This window comes from Phocoena sinus, chromosome 8, assembly GCF_008692025.1.
Source record: "Phocoena sinus isolate mPhoSin1 chromosome 8, mPhoSin1.pri, whole genome shotgun sequence".
Taxonomy (NCBI): Eukaryota; Metazoa; Chordata; class Mammalia; order Artiodactyla; family Phocoenidae; genus Phocoena; species Phocoena sinus.
The window spans coordinates 108,745,305-108,768,400 of record NC_045770.1 but is presented as its reverse complement, the minus strand read 5'-3'; the positions used below and the strand labels follow the sequence as shown (position 1 = coordinate 108,768,400).

The window sequence follows — 23,096 nt, the reverse complement described above, 5'->3', positions numbered from 1 at the left end:
TATGAGTGTGTGTCTGTGTGTGTGTATACAAATATGTGTCTGTCTCTGTGTGTCTCTGTGTGTGTATACGTGTATATGTCTCTGAGTGTGTCTGTGTAAATGTATGTCTCTGTGTGTGCACATGTGTGTGTCTGTGTCTGAGTGTGTGTGTATATGTGTGTCTCTGAGTGTATGTCTATGTGTGTGTCTAAGTATGTGTGTCTCTGTGTGTATATGTATATTCTGTGTCAGAGTGTTTGTACGTCACTGTGTATACGTATGTATGTGTCAGAGTGTATGTCTGTGCGTGTGTATACAAGTATGTGTCTGTGTGAATATGTGTGCGATGTGTGTATCTTTGTGTGTACCTCTGTGTGCGTGTGTACATGTTGGTGTGCGTGTGTGTGTACGGGGGAGAGAAGGAGGGAGGGCTGAGGCTGGGCTGGGCGGAGGCTGTGGTTACGAGCCTTCAGGTGAAGTGGAACAGGAAGAGAAAGCTGGAATCCATCCCCGGCGGCAGCGCGGCACTGCCCAGAACAGGTTGGACCTGACCGAGCACTGCCCGGCTGGCTGCCCTGGGGGCTGGGGCTGGGAGGGGAAGCAGGGGTGGTGGCAGTGGGGGCCTGGCTGCGTCCCTCCCCCTGAGGCAGCCTGATCCTGGGTGCCCCATCTGCCTGAAGGTTCCCTGTCCTACAGTCCCCACCTCCTGGAAGCCCTCACTGCCCGCCCCGCCCACAGGGCTGTCCCCTTGGCCGACTTTTGACGCCCATGTCAGATCACCTCCTAGCACCTACAAGGGCATCGGAGAGGCTGGGAACCCAGGTATCCAAGAGGAGAGGGTCCCAGAGACACTCATCCACCCACCTCCCTTCCAGGTCCCCACAGCCAGGGACTGAGGACCAGGAGGTGGGCCTGCCTAACAAGGGAGGGCCCTCACCTCCCCCTCACTCCCCAACCTGAGCCAGTCCAGCCCAGGACCAGCGCCATGCAGGGGGTCAGATCTCAGGCAGTGGGCTGGTTTCTTTTTCTTTTTCATTTAAAATTGGTGCATCTATTAATTTTAATGACACTCTGCATCCTTCCAAAAGGGATGTGAGGAGAAGAAGCGGAAAGGGGCTTCTCGGAATCCAGCCCCACTCCCCTGAGCAAAGCTGCCCATGTGTGTCCTCTCCTTGGTAAGAGCTCTGGACCCAGACAGCCCTGGCTGGATTGCCAGCCCTGGAAGCTTATCCCACATCCGAGAGTCTCAGTTTCCAAACCTGTAAAATGGGCACACCAGGATGAGCTGAGCAGTGCTGGGACACAGCCCTGCTGGACACCTGAACATCCTGCAGGACAGAGATGAGGATGCTGACCCCGTGAGGCACGGGGAGAAACCCAGTGTCCCCCCAGCACACACGCACGTGGGCCTCGGCCCTAGCTGCCAGCCCTGCAGATGGAGGGCAAGGCCTGTGGCTCTCGCTCAGTGCAGCCCACGGGGCCTCGGGCAGCCACAAGACACAGATGCAGGTGATGCTGAGGCCTATCCTGTCCCCTCCTGGACACACGAGAGCTCACATGTGCCAAGACACAGGCCCACAAAAGTCCCAGTGCGCTGACCACTGCCAAAAGGAGCCCGGATAAAGCTGGACACCGAGGGTCTGTGCTGTGTGGTTGGGCTGACATGAAGCTCAGGGACAAGCCGATGCCCGGTGATCGAGGTCAGAGCAGGGGTGGGGGGAGGGGTCTGGGGAACACCTGCTGGGCTGGGAACACTCCTCGTGGCGACCTGGGTGGAGGTTATACACGTCTACACGCATGTAAAATTAGTGAGCGGACACTCCAGGTTGGTGCATTCTAGGTAAATTGTACCCCACTTACGAGAGGACAGCGTTGCTCATGCAGGGCCCTGCAGACCCACAGACCCTCCATCGGTGTCCTGGAAGGCGGAGGAGGAGGGGCCAGGGGACCCTGGGCACAGGGTGTCCACTGGATCCAGAGCAGTCCCCCACCCCAGACAGCCCCTGGGTGAAGAGCCTGGGAGCCGGGGGTGGGGCATCCCTGGGTGGGGGCTCCAAGGCTAGTCCCAAGGGCTTGTCTCTCCAGTCCAGCACCCACCTCCAGGCTGCAGGCCCCCTCCCGACCCCACCTCCTCCTTCTGGCCAGAGAGGCGGCCAGGAGAGTCGGGCTGTGCTACAGGGAGTTGGGCAGGGCTGGGTCACCAGCGCCCCGGGCAGGAATGGGAGATACGGGTCTGCGACCTGCCCCTCCACATTCCCTGGTTAGGGGCTGGTCCCTCCCGTCCACCCCATTCTCCCCCCAGGACCCACCCAGCCTCTGCCACAGCTTCTTGGCCCCCTCCCGCGGGCTTCCCAGGTGCCCTCTGCCCTTGTGGCCCTCACTCCCTGTTCCCCAGGTGAGGAGACCCAAGGAGCCCCCGCAGGGCGGCCGTCTGGGAGCAGAGTCCTGCTGCCGGGCTTTGCTCAAAAGACTGAGGTGCTGACTCCGAGCCCTCAGCTACTGAACGCCCACTGCCCTCTCTTCGCTGAAATCCCCCCACCTCTGCCCTCCTAAGTTTCCGGCCAAGCCCCAGGGCTCCCCCCGCCCCAGGGAGGGCGGGCCAGGAACCAAGCGGTGTCGCTACAGGGGCAGGGAGCACACACAGGGCCCGGGGTGAGTGGGGGCCTGCTGGGCTTCCCCCTCTTGGCTGCCTGCTCCCATCCCACCCACCTCTGTTCCCATCTCCCAGAGGGAGCTGAAAGGAGGACCTTGCTGGCCCTGCCCACTGAGACAGGTGAGGCAGGCCTGGAAGGCTTCCTGGAGGAGAGCCAGCGTCTGGGAGGAGAGGGCTCTGGAGGAGAGGTCGTGCGCGAGCTGAGGGGCAATTGAAGGTAAGGGGGTGACTGCCAGGGGCTGTGGGAAGGACACCCCACCCTAGCCAGCCCCACTCCCCTGAGCAAAGCTGCCCATGTGTGTCTTCTCCTTGGTAAGAGCTCTGGACCCAGACAGCCCTGGCTGGATTGCCAGCCCTGGAAGCTTATCCCACATCCGAGAGTCTCAGTTTCCAAACCTGTAAAATGGGCACAACATACCAGGATGAGGTGAGCAATGCTGGGGCACAGCCCAGGCCCAGGCTCTGTCACCAGGGGCAGTCCGACTGGGCTGGAGGGGTAAGGCACGTGCTAACCACACTAGCGCGCACACAGCCACGCATGTCCAGCCGTCCACCTCGGCCGTGGGCTCACACCCACCCAGAGAAAGATGCACGCCTTCCTCTGAGGGACCACTCCACAACGCCGCCTGTGGAGCTGGGCCCATCATGCCCAAACTCCTGTACGTCCCAACCCCAGTGCCGAGGGGGAAGTGACCCCCAGCCTGCCAGCCGCTCCCACAGAACCCAGGCTCTGGCCTGGGGCAGAAGGACCCAGGACCCCGTCCCTCCCCTGGCCCCTGCAGGAGGGTGTGGGCAGCACAGAGACCCACTGGGGGAGGGGACTGTCAGGGCTGGGGGTTGGGAGGGGATGGTCAGGGAGAGGCCATGGGGCCTGGGAGGCCTTGCAGGGGGTGCGGGTAGGGTGGGTGAAGGAAGGTGAACTCGGCACAGCTCAGATCTCCCTAAACCTAGCGTGCCGGAGCCAGGCTTGGCCTGCCAGAGCCCCGCCCCCTTTCCAGCCCACAAAAGGCATTCAAACGAGAGACAAATATTTGAGGCCAAAGATAAAGCCCGGCCCAGCCTCCCTCTTCAGGCAGCCGAGCTGCTTCCAGGCCCTCATTTGGGTATTAATTGGACTTCGTTTAGAGATTTGCATGTTTATATCAATGCGGGACATGGCCAGCCACTGGGCGCCAGGCCTGGACGGGGCCCCAGGGCTTGTAGGCAAATGCCAGGTGGGCAGTGGGGGGAAGGACTCAGGAGCCCTGGGGGGCGGCCAGCACCTCCTCAGTAATATCGGGTACCAAACCCGAACTGCGGGGAGGCCACCCACGTGGGGCCTGGGCTGTGCTGCGGAACTCGGAACCTGGGGCCAGGTCTGTACGCCATACAGAACCCCGGTGGGACAAGCAAGGGGAAGAAAGGGGCCTGATGACGCCAACCACCCCCTGACACGGGCTACATCACCCCACCGAGGGGACAGCTGTCAGGACCGATGTCACAGGTAGTGGACACTCAGGGACCTTCCCTGGGAAGGCCTGGAGCCTGTCCCACCCTTCTCAGGGCTCGCTGGGGCCCCAGGACAGGCAGCTCTTCCAAGGCCACCCAGGCCTCTCTGTCCTCAGTGGTGCCCACGGTCCCTAGTGGCCCGTGCCTCTCACCCGGCCAGCTCCACTCTGCATCAGGGGCCCAGAGGGGACAGTGCTTAACCCAAGGGATGAGGTTGTGGCAGTGGAGAATGTGCCCGTGGGGTCCTGGGGGAGGGGGAGGGCAGTGCCCCTGGAGGCCAGGGTTACTGGAAAGCCCAGCCTGTGATGGGCTGAACTGTGTCCGCAAATCCCTACGTTGAAGCCTCAACCCCCAGCACCTCAGAATGTGGCTGTATTGGAGCTGGGCCTTTACAGAGGTGATGGTGAAATGAGGTCACTAGGGTGGGCCCTAATCCCGTAGGACCGGTGTCCTTATAAGAAGAGGAGGTCAGGACACAGACCCACACGGAGGGACGACCCCGTGAGGACACGGGGAGGAGACGGCCGTCTACACGCCGAGGAGAGAGGCCTCAGGAGGACCCCCACACCTGGATCTGGGATTCCAGCCTCCAGGACTGGGGACCGTGAATGTCTGCGGTTTGAGTCACCCGGCTGTGGTGTTGGACACAGCGGCCCTGGCGGACGCATGCACTGCTCCCCCCCCGCAGCTGTCAGGGCCCCTGGGTTCTTGCTGCAGCTTTGCCAAGCCCACCCTGGGTACCTTAGCTCTGGGGCCTGGTTTTCCCCATCACTGTGGAGAAAGGGCCTTGCTGATGGCAGACGGGCAGACAGGGGTTGGCTAGGAAACCCCACCGTGCCCCCGGTTCGTGGCAGTGTGCGCAGAGCTGGCACCCAACCAGGCTTCTCCCTCCATTTGGTGTGTGGCCTTGGGCAGGGGCTGCTCTGGGGGTGCTGACCGGGGAGCCCCTCAGCAGGCCCCTCCCTGCCTGTGAGAAGCTGGAGTTCAGAGCTCTGGTGACAAAGGCCCACTTCAACATGTAAGAGGGGGCTGCAGTGCCAGGCTCAGCAGGGGGCACTGCTAGGGGCAAGGTCGCCAGGCTGACGGCAGTTCCCGTGGCGTCGGAGACGGATGCCTTGCCTGGCCCCCCTCCCCGGCCGATAGATTTGCCGCAGCAGCTGGGGATGGGGGTTAGGGTGGGGCCGGAGGGGGTCCTGGGAGGCGGAGAGGCCGCAGCTCACAGAGGCTCCCCCATCCGTCTGCACCAGCCCAGGCCGAGGGGAAGCCGGAGGAGGGGGCAGAGTGCTTGGCCCCAGTACAGCTCCTCAGGAGACCCCAGGGCCCACGCAGGCCTCTGCCCCCACCCCTTCATCACGTGCGCCTCCCCAGGTCCCCCCAGTCGGAGGGCAGGCGTGTCCAGAGGTCTGAGCTGGCTTCCTGCTTCCTCTCTGTGTCCCTGCCTGCTGACGAGACCCTCTCCCACAGTGTTCCCAGTAGAAGCACAGCAAAACGGAGCCCCTCCAGGTCCAGGGGAGGCGGCAGCGGGGGCTGTGATGGAGGCTTCAGCTGCACTGCCGGCTCAGAACCCCAGCACCTCTGGGTACCTGTGGGCCTCGGGCAGGTCACTGAGCCTCCCTGGGCCTATCAGGGGCGTGAGACCCCTCGAGGGGGCCTGGGAGAACGAGGGGCTCCTAGGAGACCTGGCCGCACCATCACTCCGAAGAGCTCAAGGCTGACTCACAGCCCACAGGCTCGGGACGGCAGTGGGCAGGCGCTGGGCGGGCCCTAGGCCCACTCCCCATTTTCATGCAGCAAAGACGGAGGGTGTGACCTTGTCTTCCAGCCACCCGCCCTGGTGCAGCCCCCAGAGACAGCCACTCACCCCAACTGTCGCTGCTGGGAAAGGGTCCACGAACCCTCTTGGACCCCTTCTTCCTCACCCACGAGCAGCTGCTCTGCCCCACCTCCAAAGCCTCTCAGGGCCGCCCCCCGACCAGCACCCCACAACGCCATCGCTGTGGTTGGGACCCTTCTCCCGTCCCCCCCACGCTGACTCCAGCCTCCTCCTGCCCTCCCCCCAACCCCCCACGGGATCCCTGCCCCCACCCAACAGCGGGGGCCGGGGGACTCCCTTCAACCCACGGGGCCCTAGCCCCACCTGGAATCCCCCCACGCCCCTCCCCGACCAGCAGAGCCTCAGCCTCTCAAAGTGCATTTGAGGCTCAACCTCTTCCTTCCACGAAGGGTCCTCTCCCGGTCTTCTGGTCTGTGGCCTCAGAGCCCCGGGGCCCTCCCTGCTCCCTGGCTGCACAGCGGCTGGCCCTCTCCCCAAGGTCCCACCCCACGGGGATTTAGGGACCTGGAGGGAACTAGAGCAGGGAAGGAAGGCAGGGCTGGCCCGGGAGGCGGGTGTGGGAGCAGACACAGCTCCCTGACCTTATTCAGGCTACTTCACGCCAGCCCCACAGGGAGCCCACCACCTGCCTGCCCCGCCTCCCGAGCCCTCTAGGCCATACTGGACCGCTCCCCTGCCTTCTGGTGAGGACACAAGTGTCAGTGTCACTGAGGAGGGGTCTGCGTGGCCCCTCCCGTGCCCTCAATGCCCATCTATCCCCCAGACTCTGCAGGAAGGGAAGGTGAGCACATGGGCCCCGCAGCTGATGCCCTGTCCCTTCCGTGGTGGAGCGGGGCAGGCTCGCTCCCATTCCGGGGATCCTTTCCGTGGAGCAGGGTCGGGTGATGCGCTTCGTGCTGGCCGCCTCCCCACGTGGCCCCCCAACCCCAGCTTGGGAGGGGTGCTGCACCACGGCCGCCTTCCCAGCCGTTGGAGCTCGGTAGACACACAGGCCCCGTGTCTGCCGGTGAAGGTCAACGCGAGAGCGGGGAGGCGCGTGCGCAGAGGAGATGCGCACCCCTTGCGCGTCCGCCCCCTCGCAGGAACCAGCGGTCACGTGGACCGGCAACGTGCGAGCCCAGGGAGACCCGAGGCGTGTGTATTGCATCCTCCACCCAGCAGGCGGGGCGCCCACAGCCCCAAGGGCCATGTTCTCACTCCAACCGGAACCTGCTCCAAGTGCAGAAAGACGTACCACGTGCACGCCCACGGGAACCATCGTCCCTCCTTCCTCAAGTGACTTCCTGCACCGGCCACCACTTACGGGGAAAATAACCACAGAAGGAAAAGGGGAGATGGGTGAGTCCAGAGTTCCTTCCTTTCAGCTCTTCCTCAGACACAAGCTGAAGGGAGCGGGTGCGTGCCAAACGCGCATACCAAGGAGGGAAATTAAAACAGCGGTGAAAAAAATTAATAATAAAATAAAGAGAAATAAGCTAAAATAAAATAATTGGTGGTAGTTTTGTGTGGCGTCTCGACTATTCCAATAACAAATAAAATAACGTACAAGTGCAAATTGCAAAATACGAATGGCGTCATTTCAGTGATTCTGCCTTATAGCAGTTAACACTCTTATCTCTGCATTTAAGATTGGCATCGCACAGTATAAAAATGCATGCTAATAACTTAAACTGTTAATTTTTCTTTACTTAGAACGGCATTAAATAGCAAGTTTAAAACACCATAAGTCAAGAGATAGGCCATGGAAAAAAGGAAAAGGCTTTCTATCTCAGCACCTTTAACATCACCTTTTCCCAATTTTGAACAAGGCTGCCTGGCCGTCATCTGGCCCCGCAGGTGGCTGCGCAGATGTGGAAACGGGCCCTGGGCGGGGAGGAGCTGGCAAGTCGATTCATTTGCTTCCAAGTGCCAGGGAGGCTTCAGAGGCAGACTCACAGGCTAGCTGCAAGCCCCGCCCACCACCACCCGCCACCCGCCACCCAAACCAAAGCCAGAAGGAACAGATAGACGTCATCTTCCCAGTGGGGGCTATGGGTGCGTCCCAGAGGCAGTGAGGCTGCCCTGGAACAGGCAGGAACCACTGAGGTTTTGACTGCCCCTCTCGGGACCCACGTCCCACTGGTTCCAGCACACAGGCCAGGCCAGCACTGCAGCCTCTATTTCAGGGACATGGCTCGGAGATGCTGAGTGACCTGGACAACACCCCAGGACCCCTGTTGTTTCCCGACCCCCCCCCCCCCGAACCAGTGTGTCTACCAAGGGCCAGACGGTACCTGTGTCCCCCCTAGAACACAAGCTCCTTGAAGGCAGGGTTTCCCTCGGGTGCTGATGCACCTGGAAAACAGAGAAGGAGTCCGATAAAGGTTTCAGAATGAGTGGGTGTGGGACCCCAGCAGACCAAATAAGGCGGGCCTGGACGCAGGGACCCGTGCTGGGCCCCAGCCTCCAAGAGGGCGGTCCTGTGTCAGCAGGTCCCCCATGTGGGTGGCCACCGGGGACACATCATTCTCTGAGTGGGTGAGTTTCAGCCACAGAGACACTCCCGGGACTACAAAGCAGGATTCCTTGGGGCGCCTGCTGTCATGAATAGACAAGACAACGTGTGGACCCCAGTAGCAAAGCACCCCCAGAGGGCCCCCCGGGGCTGTAGTCACCCAGGCTGTGCTACGCCACTGCACATCCACCCCAGCCCTGCCTGATTCAGAGCTGTTGTAAAGATTCCCCTGGTCCCACCCAGCTTTACCCCAAGGCTGAAGCACCATTCCCCTCGCACCACAGATGGGGTCCCCGACCCAACTCCACCGCTCAACCCCTGGTCACCTTCTGTCTGCAGTTGGCTTCCAACCTCCAGATGGGGGCAAGGCTGGACCACAGGCTCCCAGGAGATCCCTGCTGACCCCACTGCAGAGCCGATGGCTGGCTGACCACCTGGCCAGGTGGGGATCCGTGCAGATGTGCTGACCTAGAACACGGAACTGCTAAGGTGTCCTCCCCAGGACAGCCCCAGGCAGCCCCACCCTCCTGGAAGGGGACCACTGCAAGGACTTAGGAATGAAGCCATCCCAGGTTGGAATCCCAAGCCCCATCACCTTCAAGCTCTGTGACCTCAGGCACCTAATCTTTCAGAGCTGCCCTTTCCAATTATGTAAGATGGCGCAGTGAATGGCACCCGGTAAATGACAGCTGGTGGCGGAGGGGGTCAATTTCTAACTAGAGTGAGTAGGCAGGCCGGTGTGCCCGGGTGACACGCCTGTCATCCTGCCTGATCAAACACAGCCCTTTCTTCTCTCAAAACTGAACCCGCTCAGACCCTCTGATCCAGTCACCATATGTGCGTCCTCGTGGGATGCAGTGTTAGGGTTAGGCTTAGGGTTAGGGTTAGGGCTGCAGCATGTCCAGATCTTGGCCAGGTTCAAAAATTCCAGGGACACGGCACCACCTCTGAAGTGCAGGAACCAGAAACCAAACCAGAATCTGATCACGCATCTGCTTCCGACCCACCCGCTTCCAATTACAGAAAATACAGGGACAGACACTCAATAATATTAACACCTAGGGTGGTGCCGTCGGCAACACCCAGAACACGGATGACCTCGTCTTCTCAGTAAGGGGACCGGGGGAGGGATGCTCACAAGTCTTTAATTCCGGTGCGGATCTGCACCAGATTCTCATTCTGTAAAACCAACTGTGAAAAACGGAGGCAATCAGAGGGCTGTGCCACCGCTGGGTGTTCACCGAAATGAAAGAGCTGTTGTTCATTTTGGGTGGGACCGCGGTACTGGGTCTTCCCTTGGAGGCTCACATGGTGAATCTACAGGTGAGACCACGTGATGCCTGGGATCCGCGTCAGAACCACGTGGGGGTGGGAGTGGTGGGGTGGATGGGTGGGAGAGGCCTTGGTGCTGGTGATGGGGGCTTCTCAGAGGCTTCTCCAGGGTCCGGCACGTCCATCGTCGACAGCACCACACGTCTGATTCAACAGTGCCGCTGTGGGTTAGAGCCTGTACGCCCTGCTAGAACGCAGGCTCCACGAGGGCACCGGTGCGTCCTCGGTGCCTGGTACAGAGAAGATGTCCGATAAAAGTCCTGGAACTTCTGCACATGTTTGGAATTTTCCATAATAAAAAACAGGAACACAAAAATGGCACCTCTTATCCTTCGCAGAGCTTCATCGCTGGCCCCAGCTCCCCTCCGCCCGCTCCTCCCATGCTTTCCTCCCCCACACCCAGGCGTGGTCCCACCCTGCCCACCTGGTGCCACTCTGTGTCCTGGGGGCTGCAGGCCTTTGCCTGGGGTCAAGGTAAGGAGTCCCAGGAGAGCCCAGAGCCAGTGGCTCAGTGAGGTCACTGACTGCGGTGTGGATCCCTGGGAGAAGGCTGAGGGGTGGCGCTCGCTGGGTGGCCATGTCACACGCCTCCTTCTGTCCCTTGCATGAGGCTGGGTCGCTCGGCCCTGAAGCCCCAGCCACAGCTGCTCTGCTGACCCCCACCAAGTCTGAGCCTCATCAGACCCACCAGCCCTGTCGCCATGGTTACCCAGGAGCCATCTGCTCTGCCAGCACCCGGCGCCCCACCTCCCAGGGTTCCAACGGCTTTGACACAACCACTCCCTGCCGGAGGAAGGGGTGCTTTCAGCATCCTAAAGCAGCACAGGGGATCCCTGTCAGCCTCACACCCATCCTTGCAATAAAAGAGAGCTTTGGGCACAGCGAGACTTCAAAGCTGCCGAGGCCCTGGTCAAAGGTAGAGCTGAGTAATCGCCTGCGGGCCCTCTGGGCTCAGGGAGCCTGGGGGGCCCTCCTCGTTGCCCTCAAGGGAGGCCCTCACAGCCCCCGCCCACAAGCAGGCAGGCAGAGGGGCCTAGGCCTCTGCAGCCTGCGGGGCACAAGTGGCCTGGAAGCCACGGGCGCAGCAGCTGAGGGCCGAGTACGGGATGCTGGACACTGCCGGACACCTCTCCTTAAGTCCTCCCACAACTGTAGGTCACCCCCATTTGCAGGTTGAGCAACTTGCCCAGGGTCACCCAGCTGGTGGTAGGCAGCAGAAATCTGAACCCAGCAGCCTGGACTCCGAGACAGAGGGTGGCCTGGGTCAGACCCCCTCAGGCCCAGCCCTACCCTGGGCACTTGCCCTAGATCCCCGAGCCAGTCAGCAGCGTGCGGACCTCAGCTTCCGAACTGTGAAGTAGCCCTGCCTGGACCACCCGCCAGCCTGCTGCCACCTGCCAGGAGCTCCCAGCTCCACACAGCACCTGAGAATTGCTTTGGCATGGTGGCGACCAGGTTGGACTCCCAGACCTCACTTCTCTCCGCCCGCCCACCCTACAGAGGAGGGAGCGGAGTCCCAGGAGGCGCGACCACAGAGGTGGGGTCTAAGCCGCCAACCTCCCACCTATACCGGGCCCTCACCTGGGAAATGGGGGGCCTCGGGATATGGAGTGGGCACCCCCAACACCACGGATACACAGCACCGATTTACTTATAAGATCCACCCTCCCTAAAACAGGTTTTCTGACACAGGTCTCTCCCCAACTGGCAGCGCTGCAAGGGGACACCCGCCAGGGACCCTGCCCCTCAAGGGCTGCAGCGTGTCCAGATCTTGGCCAGGTTCAAAAATTCCAGGAAGAGGGAGTGGGCGGGAATAGACAATCTTTATTGGGTTCCAAATCTAAGGATTCTTTGCACAAAAAGAAGTGTTCATACTGTCAGTGTCCCTGGGCAGTTCAAGTTCATGCGTAAAGAATAGATATCTGTGTCGGCATAAAATCCTCTCCCCTTCAAACCTCCAAGTCTTGGTGCCGCAGACCCGTTCCAGTGGAAGGCCTCCGGGGACAGGGTGGCTGGGGTCCGAGGAAGCTGCCGCCCGGTTGATGTCAGGCTGGGCTGCTTCTACACTAGCCCTTGGTCAGGCTGGACGGCCGGGGAGGGTTGGCGGGATCCCCGGCTCGGTGGTGGCTTGGCCCGCGGGAACGGCGGGGACGGAAACGTGATCCATTCCAACGCGCTGGCTCCCAAGTGGTGAGCCCGCTCGCGGCCGCTAGGAGGGAAGAGGGAATAGGCACGCGCGTTAGTGCGGGATCCGGCCCGGGAGACCCCGCCCAGCCCGGCCCTGCCCCGCCCCCACCTCCCACAAGCGGAGCCGGCAGTTTCGTTTGCTCAGTGGATTTTGGAGCTCGGGTCCGTGGGTGCCTCGGTTTCGGAGTACGGCCCAGCCAGGGCGCGGGGCGGGGCGGGGCGAGCGCTCGGATCCGCAGTGAGTCAGGGATCCGCACCCCGCCGACTCATTTCTGCCACCCGGCCCGGCGCGCAATTTGCAATGCAAAGTCACTCCGCCTCCAAGCGCCCGAATCTGCCCCGGATCCGCAAGCCCTTGGGGCCTCACCCGCCCGAGGGCCGCCCCCCTCCGTCTCCCCACTCCCACTTCGGCGGCGGAGCAGCGAGGGGAAGTTTTGCAATCCCGGACAAACAAACGCTGGTCTTGCACAGGCTTGAAAAAGTTTGGGGGAAATGAAGAGTGAGCGAAATCCAGGCCATCGCCCGGGCCTGAGGCTGGGCTCCGCGGGCTCTCGGGGGCGCGAGCTGCGAGGCCGTTTGCTCCACCGCGCCCGGCAGCCCTGCCTCCGACCCTCCCTCTTCCCCGCCTCTCGGCGCTTACCTTGCTGGGACGAGAGCTCAGTAGCCCCCTAACCAGCTGGAGAAATCGAGAAGCTCGCGCGCCGCGGGGCTCAGCGCGCCCTCACAGGTGCTGTCGTCCGACGAGTAGGCGGAGCGCGGGGATCCGGGCTCCGAGCTGTGCTCGCGGCCCGGGGACGACAAGGCGCAGGAGGGCGAGGCGGCGGCGGCCCCGGGTGGCCCGTGGGGCAGTGGATGGCGCGCGGCTGGCGCCAGCAGCCCCCTGGCCAGCGCGGCGCGCACGGCATCGTGCTCGGCCAGCAGGCGCTGCAGCGCGCGAATGTACTCCACCGCCGAGCGCAGCGTCTCCACCTTGCTCAGCTTCTTGCTGGCGCCGCCCTGAGGCACGTGCTGCCGCAGCGCCTGGAATCCTAAGTTCACCAGCTTCACTCGGTTGCGCTCCCGCTCGTTGCGCCGCGCCACGGCCGCCGCTCCACTCCCGGTCTCCACCGCGCCTGGCCGCCGCCGCCGGCTGCAGCGCAGCAGCTCTGGAGACTCCGGTCGCCGCCGAGCGGCGCAGCAGCCCGAGACACCAGGCGCAGGGGGCGCGGGCCGGGGCAGCGCGCCGCTGTCCATCGCGCCCGCATCCACTCGCCCCGCGCCTCCTCCGAGTCCCTGCGCGCCGCAGGAAGGTGTGGGGCGAGGAACCGAGGGCGGAGGAACGACGGTCAAGCCTCAGCGACGATCTGGCACCGTGCTGCCAAACGACTACCCAGGGTACGTGGTGCCAGGTCGTCTGGGGTCCGGAGACAACGAGGCGCAGGAGGCCGAGAGGTGGCGGGCAGTGCGCACCGGGGAGCGTGGGGCGCTCGTGACTCGCGCGTGCTGTCGGACGCTCCCCAGGTCTTACCCGCGCGGCGCAGGCGTCTCGTTTTTAAATGTATAGATAACCCTCCTCCGCGCCGCCGCCGCCTCCTTTCTCACGCCCTCCTTCCCTTGCCTCGCCCTCCCGCCACGCTTCGTCCAACCCCTGGCGCACACAGCCTGCAAAGACCAAGCCGTGAGCGCGACCACACCCCGTCCCCCGGGCACAGTCCGCAGGTCCCCAGTGGGTCCCGGCTCCCAGCAGGTGTCCAGTGCGCCCCCCAAGATGCAGTACGCAGGTGCCGTGTGCGCACCGACCCCCAAGCTGCTGTCCGCAGGTCCCTGGTGCGACCCCTGCCACGCTCGCCTTTGGGGGTAGGGCAGGTCTAAGGCCACAGAGCACCCGTCCCTGGGTCGCGTGAGACCCCGGGGAGCAGCACGCGCCGACCAACCTGCACCCGCGCCCCGCCCCCTGCGGCCGAGGGGCGGGGGCCGGGGTTTCAGCCAGTGGCGGGCCGCCCGTTTGGCCAATCGCGGCGGGCACCACCCCACGCCCGGCCCCTGGGAGGAAGCCTGTCTGCCCGGCGCGTGGCTCCCGGGAGTGTCTCTAACAAAGCTCGGCGCCTGCGCGGCTCCGCCCGGCCCCTCCCGGCGACCAGGGTGGGCGCGCACTCCCACGCGCGCCTGTTCCTGGCCGGGCGCACACCTGTTTATGACTCCACCGGGCCTTCGAGAGGGGAACGCAGCCCTCCGGGCGGGGCGGGGCTTGAGAGGTGGTGAAGACCTGGCGCGCTTGGGTAGGGCGTTCAGGTTCCTGGGGCGCTTTTCCCCAACATCCCCTCCACGCCCACTCTCTGCGGGTGGTTGCCGTGCGCCCCGGGCCTTGGGGAGCCTTGAAGCGGAGCGCCTGGAGGTTGGCACAGACCAATTCAGACTTGCGTGGCTGTCGGCCTGCCTCTCCCCTCCGCCCTCCCCGCCGCCCCCGCAGCTTCCTCCGCTTTCCACGTTCCCCCCAAATCTTCCTCCCTTCCTGGTCCAGTTCCCTCCGGCCGCTCACCCGTCGACGTGTACCCGCCGTCGTGGCCCTTCTTCCTCACTGCCATGCCTCCAGCACCATCCACCTACCCCCGCACTGAGATTGGCCTGTGGGGGAAGGTGGTGGGGCCGCGGCCTTTCCAGCGTCTCCCAGCGGAGGTGAGGCGTCAAGAGACTTCCTCCCTGACCGATGGGGGTACATTTTGGGGTATGAGGGGGGCAGGGACTTTGGAAGTGTGCAGGATGCGCCGTTACTGGGAGAGTGTTGTCCTGCCCCGCGGCCTGGGAAGGCCAGTCAAGTGGCTGTGCCCTCAGGAGGCCACACCCAGCAGGTTTTTCCCAAAAAGTGACCAGACCCTGCTGGGCCAGGACCTCTGGGAATGGAGGCCGGGGGCGGGCGGGCCCAGCTTCCCGGAGCCGACTTACTGTTCTGGGGACGCGGGGGGGGGGGGGGGGGGGGACCCAGGACCCCTCCCAAGAAGTCCGCAGGGCACACGGGCAAGGATTTACTGCCCACTTCATGGCGCCCACCGGCTCCCGTTAACCCTGCAGGATTCTCCTGGCAAGTCTGCTTGACTTTCCCGCTTTAGGAAGCTACCTGGATGCCAGAACTTGCCAGGAGCAAGGGGCCCTGTTTGTCTTAGGAGGAAGCTGTGACTCAGAAAGGACATGGAATGTGTCCACAGTCACACCTCTGGCCAGTGGAGCAATCAGGTAGGAATCGGGTCCCTGCCTGAGTCCAGGTGGCCCGATCTTTTTCCCTTTCAGAGCGCAAGGCCTGGCTCACCTCTGCATCCTCTCTCTGGTCAGAGCCCACCCTCTCCTTCCCTGAGGGTTATTTGGCAAACCCCAGCCAGAGGCTTGTCCTTCCTTCCCTGCCCGTGCCAAGGGTGTCAGGGAAAATCCCGGAGTCCTGCAAACAGGGCCCTGCCTGGACTTGCGCTGGGCCTCCAGGACCTGGAGAGCCTCGGGTGCTGCCTCTCCTCCTACCCCATCTCCTGGGCTCTGGCTTTGCTCCCTCCCGCCCGTCCACGGCCTCGAAGCAGGAGGGACGTTACGGAGGCGAGTTGGATCACGCCTTGGCCCTGGGGATGAAGCCCGGGCCCCCTGCGCTCTGTCGCCACATCCGCTGGAACCCTGCCCTGAGCTCCATGCCGTATGTCACCCATCACACCTGGGTGTCCATCGGAGGGCTCTGCACAGGGAGAAATGTGCCCTTCTCTATGCCCACAGGACACCCGTGCCCGAGCCGTGCGTGACGCTGCTTCGCTAAGGGGACCTCACATCCAGCACAGAGGATCAGGAGACGGTGCCACTGGAGCCACAGCCATTCGGGGGTCGGGAGGTGGCCGAGGGACGGAGGAACCCACGGCGTCCAGGCCCAGCCCTGCCACTGACACCGAGGGGCCCCGTAGCCCAGCGTCCTGCTGCCCAGTAGGGGTACGCCAGCCTCTGCTCCAGGGGTGACCAGGGCTGAGCACTCGTCAGCTCTGAAATCGCCTCGGCCTCCATGGGACTGGGGTGCAGACCCCGGAAGCTTGGGGTGCCCCGGGGACACACAAGGTCCAGAAGGTGCTCTTCAGAGAGGCTCTGGTTCCCCTTCTTGAAGCGATGGGAGTTGTCTGGACCCTCTGGGGCCTCCCCCATGGCGGACTGGACCAGGCAGAGGCCGGGCGAGCTCGATGCCCAGGTGAGGGGCGCCAACAGCCGGCTGGCTTGGCCTGGGCTCTTCACTCTCTCGCCTGTAGCCCAGGGCCTCTGCTCACCTCCCTCTCCGCCCCCCTCCAGGGCCTTCCTCACTGGCTTCCTGATTGCCTTCTCTGGGTCAGGTCACAGGTGGCAGGCGGAGAGTCCAGCTGGGCCGGGCCGGGCCGGCACCTTCTCCAGGCGCACAGGTTGTGCTGCAGCCCTCGTGCGGGAGTCCCACCTGTGCGCCCAGGTCACTTGGGAGCCCGGAGCCTTCGGAATCCAGCTGTGGAGAGGCAGGAGCCATGGGAAATGAGGTGTTTCCAGACATCAAGCTTCAGACCCACTGATGATAGGGTTCTCCAGAGAGACAGACAAACACAATACATAGGAAGAGATTTATTATGAGGAACCAGCTCACATGATCGCGAGGGCTGGGAAGCCCCACGTCTACTGTCTGCATGCTACAGATCCACAAAAGCCTATTTGCTGGTGGAATCCAGTCCAAGCCTGGAGGCCTGAGAACCTGGGGAGCTGGTGGTGTAAATCCCAGTCCAGGGGCCGGAAATGATGAGGTGGGCTGTCCCAGCTCAAGCAGGTGGGCAGGAAGAGAAAAGGCAAATTCCTCCCTTCTGCATCTTTTGTTCCATTCAAGCCCTCAGGGAACTAGGTGATGCCCACCCACACTGGGAAGAGCATCTGTTGTACTGAGTCCACCAATTCTAACCCTATAACCTCACCCAGAAAGAGCCGCCCCCAACACACCCAGAAATAAAATTACATGTGAGCACCCATGGCCTGGTCCAGCTGATACATAAAACTGACCAACACACATCCACCCCTTGTCACCTCATCGCCTGTACCCACCTCCTTAAACCGCACCTGATCCCCCAACAAAGTCAACACCAAGATCATAATTCTGCCTCACAACTGTCCTGCCTACAACTGAAAACGCACAAACCCCTTCCTCAGAGGAGGAGGTGAAGTCTTCCCCTCTCCCCAGGGCTGACATCCCGCAGCTTAAACGCTAGGGTGTAAATTCCCAGGACTAAATGCTGTGATGCAAAGTCAGTACATCTTATGTGACATGGCAAAGGGAGAAGAGAGGAAAGAAACAAAGATCATACACACACACATGTAACCGAGCAGGACCCCAGGGGGGCTTCCCAGAACAGACCCCCTCCATGTCCTCTGCTTGCCTTTTGTCTGTAGAAAAACTTTAGTCGAATAATTTTAATCAGAGAAATGAGAAAATGCAGAAAGAAAACAGTCCGGCAAGACAAACTAATAATAGTTTAGCCATTAAACAAAGTCAAGGACGTTTAGTTCCTCCTCCAGGGCTACAGATCGTATTCCGAGCCGCATCCTTGAGCTGTTTTGCAGATACTGAAACCCCCACTAGGTGGAAGAAGTTAACTACGTGCTGACCACACCGGCACGTAGACCCCACACCGGTTGGAACCAGAAGGTTGATAATGTTGACTCCTGATTACCTCACCACCAACCAATCAGAAGAACGTCTACCAGCTGATCGCATACCCCGCAACCCGCCTCCCTCACCCTGTCTTTAGAATCCTTTCCATGAAAGCCTTTGGGGAGTTCGGGCCTTTGAAGCACTGGCTGCCTGGACCCCTTGCTTGGCGCCTGCAGTAAAGGCTGCACTTCCCTTCACTACGACCCGGTGTCAATAGATTGGCTTTACCGCACATGGATGAGGAGACCCAAGTTTGGTTCCGTAACACATATAGCAAAAGAAGGAAATACGTACGACAATTACAGTCCTCATTTCTGTAACTGGTCTCGAGGTTGTAACTCACATATACAACTATCCTCTCCCACCACCCACTGCCTACCCCTGTCCCTTCAGTAAGCACCTCAGCTGGTTGTGGTTCTGTACCTGGTAGTCAACCCAAACCTTCGTTCCTCAAGGGTCTGGGTCACCAGTGGTCCTGCCGGGATTGGGTTGTTGTCATGTTCCCTTGGCCTCAATCCCAGGGCACGGTAACACTAAGAGATGCCCTAAGGGATCTCCTGCGTCCTGCATGCCCTTTCTTACCTCCGGTGTGGGGGGGGCATCAGCCCAGTTTCCCCCACTTGGTCAGGCTCAGTCACGCTGGCCAGCACAGTAAGTCCCTTCTTTGCCTGCTGAGACATGAGGAGCCCAAAGTGGCCAGTGAGTCTTAACTTCCAGTTCAGAGGAATCATTGCTGCGTTTCCTGGCGGAGGCATCCCTCCCTCTGGAACTAAGACCTCTAAGAGCACAAAGTCTCAGGAACAGGAAGTAAAAGTTCTCCTGGTGGGTCACTAGGGTAACAGTCAGGGGTGCCACTGCCTTTTCCACCCATCGATTCCTGGACCCAGGAGTCTTGGCTGGGAAACAGCGCCATATAGTGGACACGGGCTCAGAGCATATACAGCCTCCTGGAGAACCCTGCCCCAGCCCCTCAGGGTATTGCCACCTCGCTAGTGCCATAACTGAGTCTTCAAAAGGCTGTTCCACCATTCTTTCAAGCCAGCTGCTTCAGGATGGTGGGGACATGGTGAGACCAGCGAATTCCACAGGCAGGGGCCCCTGTCACTCTCCCTTTGCTGCGAAGAGGGTTCCCTGATCAGAAGCGGTGCTGTGTGGAATACCAGGAGGGTGGATAAGGCATTCTGTAAGTCCACGGATTGTAGTTTTGGCACAAGTATTGCATGCAAAGAAGGCAAATCCATACCCAGAGTAAGTGACTCTTCCAGTAAGAACAAAACACTGCCCCTTCCATGATGGAAGCAGTCCTGTCCTGTCACCGAACCAAACTTGGGTCCCCTCGCCTGCCCACAGTAAAGCCAATCTATTGACACCGGGTCGTAGTGAAGGGAAGTGCAGCCTTTATTGCAGGAGCCAAGCAAGGAGTCCAGGCAGCTAGAGCTTAAAAGGCCCAAACTCCCCAGAAACTTTCAGGGGAAGGATTTTTAAAGGTTTCTAAAGACAGGGTGAGGGAGGGGAGGTTGTGGGGTGTGTGATCAGCTCGTGGAGGCTTTTCTGATTGGTTGGTGGTGAGGTAACAAGGAGTCCACATCACCAGCCTTCTGGTTCCAGCTGGTCTGGGGTCTACGTGCTCGTGGACATCGTAGAGTTAACTTCTTCCACCTGGTGGGGGTTTCAGTATCTGCAAAACAGCTCAAGGACGCGGCTCAGAATATGATCTACAGCTCTGGAGGAGGAACTAAAGTCCTTGACTTTGTTTAATGGCTAAAGTCTTATTCTTTTTTCTTATCTGACTGTTTTCCTTTCTTACTGCATTTTCTCACTTCTCTGATTAAATCTACTCTTTGGAACTCGGGGAAGGTCTAGGAGGCTAAAGTTTGTCTACAGAGAAGAGGCAGGTGAAGGACACGGTGTCGGGGGTGGGGTGGGTGGGTCTCTTCTGGGAAGACGCCATAAGGTCCTGCTCGGTTACACTCTGGTGTAATTAACCAGCCACCAGGTAGCTGGCTGGTCACCCCGGGGGATGGTCCCATATCGGGGGTTCAGTGTTGGTCTCTGCTGCTGACAGACTGGATACTCAGCCTTGGTGGGTGGAGCCCATGTTGCTGGGCCCGTGTGTCACCTCCATCCCTGCCACCATGGCCGCTTTGCTGATAAGCCCTCTGGGCAATGACAGAGTGGCTGGGAAGGAGGCTGACCAGGATCCACAGGACAGTTCTCCTGTCCACTCTATTATTAGAATCTTCTGCTGAGGTCACCCTTTGGTGAGCATTCACATGGGACACGAATATTTTCAGGGTTCTTGCCAAATCTCCTTGTCACCAATTTTCTCATCATGTTAGTTCTAAGTCCCCGACCACCCAGCCAAACCACTGGCCACAGCCCGTGGATCTGGTTATCGTCACTCAGGCCATTTCTCCTTCCAGTCAAGGCGCAGGACCAGGTGCACTGCCCGAAGCTCTGCCCACTGGATCGCCCTTCACCGAGTCCTTGAGGGATGTCCCACCACTGGTGGGTGGAGCCTGCATATCAATCAGGACCACCTATAACTAGACCTAGTCACCTCTTCCTCTGTCAGTGGATCCTAGGAAACACCCCTGAGGCCATAAGTTAAGGCTGGGAGAGAGAAGGCCGTGTAGCGGGGGTGAGGGCCGTGGGCATCTGGGCCACTTCTTCAGGGAACCTACTTGTGCCTTCAGGGCCTGCTGGGGCAGGCTCGCCTCTGCGCCACTTCCATCGGATGGTGGAGTGTTTTTTTCTCTACATGCCCAGCTTTATAGCTCAGTGGGTCAGATAAAGATAACACCCAGTTCGTGATGGGCAGGTCATATGGTAACTCGGTGACCCACGGTTAAGTGTTCAGTTTCTGCTAAGGCTAATGGTGGGCCCGGAGCTGTTTCTCAAGAGCAGAGTAGCTATCTGGGTGGATGGCAGGGTCTTGCTCCAAAATCCTAAGGGCTTGCCCTGTGATTCACCTCGAGGGACTGCCAAAGACTCAAAGAGCATCCCTCTCTGCCCTGACACTTCAGGTGCCACTGGATCTGCCGGATCACGTGGCCCCAGGGTAGCACAGCCTGGACCCGGCGCAGAGCCTTCTCCTGTGTGGGCCCCACCCCAAACGAGCAGTTGTCCAGGTCAGTCAGTCAAGGGGCTGGAGTAACACACCCAAATGAGGACTAGGCTGTCTCCAGAACCCAAAACGTCCCATTGGTGTTGGCCCCATTTTTTGGTTGCAGGAGGGGCCAGATGCAACAATCCATCCTTCACCTTAGGAGGGATATCTTGCCGCTTTACTGGACCCCCTAGAAATTTCACTGAGATAGAAGGCCCCTGAATTTGTGTGTGTGTGTGTGTGTGTGTGTGTGTGTGTGTGGTACGCGGCCGCTCACTCGTGTGGCCTCTCCGGTTGCGGAGCACAGGCTCCGGACGCGCAGGTTCAGCGGCCATGGCTCACGGGCCCAGCCGCTCCGCGGCATGTGGGATCTTCCTGGACCGGGGCACGAACCCGCGTCCCCTGCATCGGCAGGAGGACTCTCAACCACTGCGCCACCACGGAAGCCCCCAGGCCCCTGAATTTTTGTTGAATTTATTTCCTACCCTCTGACATGCAAATGTCCTACCAATAAGTCTGGAGTAGTAGCTGCTTCTTGCTCAATAGGTCCAATCGGTATAATGTCGTCAATGAAGTGGACCAGTGTGGTGTCTTGTGGAAGGGAAAGGTGACCAAGATCGCTGTGAACTCAATTGTGACCCAGGGCTGGAGATCTGACTTACCCCTGGGGTAGGACAGTGAAGGGTACTGCTGGCCTTGCCAGGTAAAAGGAAACATTCTGCTGGACTTCATGGACAGGGCTGGAGAAAAAGGCATCTGTCAAATCAAAAGTTGCATGCTAGGTACCAGGGGATGTGTGAATTTGCTCGAGCAATGAAACCACATCTGGTACAGCAGCTACAGTTGGAGTCACCACTTCATTAAGCTTATGAGAATCCACTGTCACTCTCCAAGACCCACCTGTCTTCTGCACAGGCCAAATAGAATGGGGTTGTGGTGGGATCACCGCCCCTTCACCCTTCAAGTCCTAGATGGAGGCACTGATCTCTGCAATCCAATCAGAAACGCTGGTTGTTTCACCATCTTCCTTGGTAGAGGCAGTTCTAGTGGCTTCCACTTGGCCTTTCCCACCATTAATAGCCCTCACTCCGTGGGTCAGGGAACCAATGTGTGGATTCTGCCAGCTACTGAGGATTTCTATTCCAGTTATGCCTTCTAGTGGGACCACTGTGGATGGACCTGAGCTGGAGCTGCCCTGACCCCCTGACCTCCAGGGGCCCCTGTCTGACTGGGGGACCACGGGGAATTTTGGGGTGTCCTGGTATTGGTGTCAGTTCAGAGCCAGTGTCCAGGAGTCCCTGGAAAGCCTCATTATTTCCCCTTCCCCAGAGCACAGTCGCCCTGTAAGTGTCTGCAGGTCCTCTGGGCAAGGCTGGGAGAAAGACTGACAGCATCCATTTCCAAGGGTGTCCTGGGTCCTTCCTCAAGGGGACCCCACCTCCCTTTCCTTCAAGCGTTCTGAGGCTGAAAACTGGCTCACGTCTGGGGATTGACTGAGTCACCACGACCCTCTGATTTTACAATTCGGGATAGACATTTATTTGTTCACTAGACCTAGGACTTCTCCCTTATCCAGATGCGGTGAGAATCCAGCAGGCTTCCTGCTCAGTTCACGTCTAGGAAAACCAGGGTCAACCAGCCAAGGCCACGGGTCAGCACGAGTCTGACTATTCTGACCTCTGCCTCTGCTCTGCCGTCCGTGCCGGTCACCACGCCCACCTCACCTTTGGCAGTGAGTGCCCCCACTTAGCCCCTGCACCCTGGGATCCAGGGACCCCACTCACTTAGGTTTCCTAGTTGGGTAACTGCAGCTCCCACTGTGAGGTCTGGACAGCAGAGAACGGAGCCCTCTGAGGATGCGGTCTGAGGGCGTGCTGGGGCTCTCCATGGACGTACTCCCCGCAGTCGTGGTGAGAGGGTCTTCCGGACCCTCCCGGGCGGGCGGGCATATCTTACACAACAAATCCACTCTGACATCCTATATCCCTGAGCCTCTGACCAAGGGAGGTAGGCCATCTCCAGTTCACCCGTTATGGGCCATCTTTTGGTCCCTGTTTCAGCCAAGCAGCTAAACCAACTGTAAGAGCCCTCCCTCACCCGCAGAGCTGCAACATGAGATCCAGAATCCGTGCTCAGAGGGCTCATGTCAATAAATTCGGTCCGGCAAACTTCATCTTCCTTCCTCCCGTATCCCATACCTTCAGTTTCCATCTCACACATTCCCTTGGCTTTTGTCTGTATAAATTAGAAAACTCAACTCGCTCTTCTGGAACGCAGCACGCCTCGTCATGAGTCACACTTTGTACATCACCTTTGAGGACCTGCTGGGACTTGAGTCTAGTTATGGGTCTAGAAGTAAAGGGG

At 60.3% G+C, this 23,096-nt stretch overlaps 1 protein-coding gene and 1 pseudogene across 1 annotated transcript; both read right to left on the bottom strand.

Moving 5' to 3' along the window:
• Positions 1-11,589: 11,589 nt before the first annotated feature.
• Positions 11,590-14,004, bottom strand: ASCL2 (achaete-scute family bHLH transcription factor 2). The gene is made up of 2 exons (XM_032640467.1): positions 12,608-14,004; positions 11,590-11,989 (listed from the first exon to the last, which is right to left on the bottom strand). The coding sequence occupies exon 1, from the start codon at positions 13,198-13,200 to the stop codon at positions 12,625-12,627; it is 576 nt and encodes a 191-aa protein (XP_032496358.1). The 5' UTR covers positions 13,201-14,004; the 3' UTR covers positions 11,590-11,989; positions 12,608-12,624.
• A 3,918-nt stretch (positions 14,005-17,922) lies between these two features.
• On the bottom strand, positions 17,923-22,620 carry LOC116758427 (annotated as a pseudogene).
• Between the last annotated feature and the right edge of the window lie 476 nt (positions 22,621-23,096).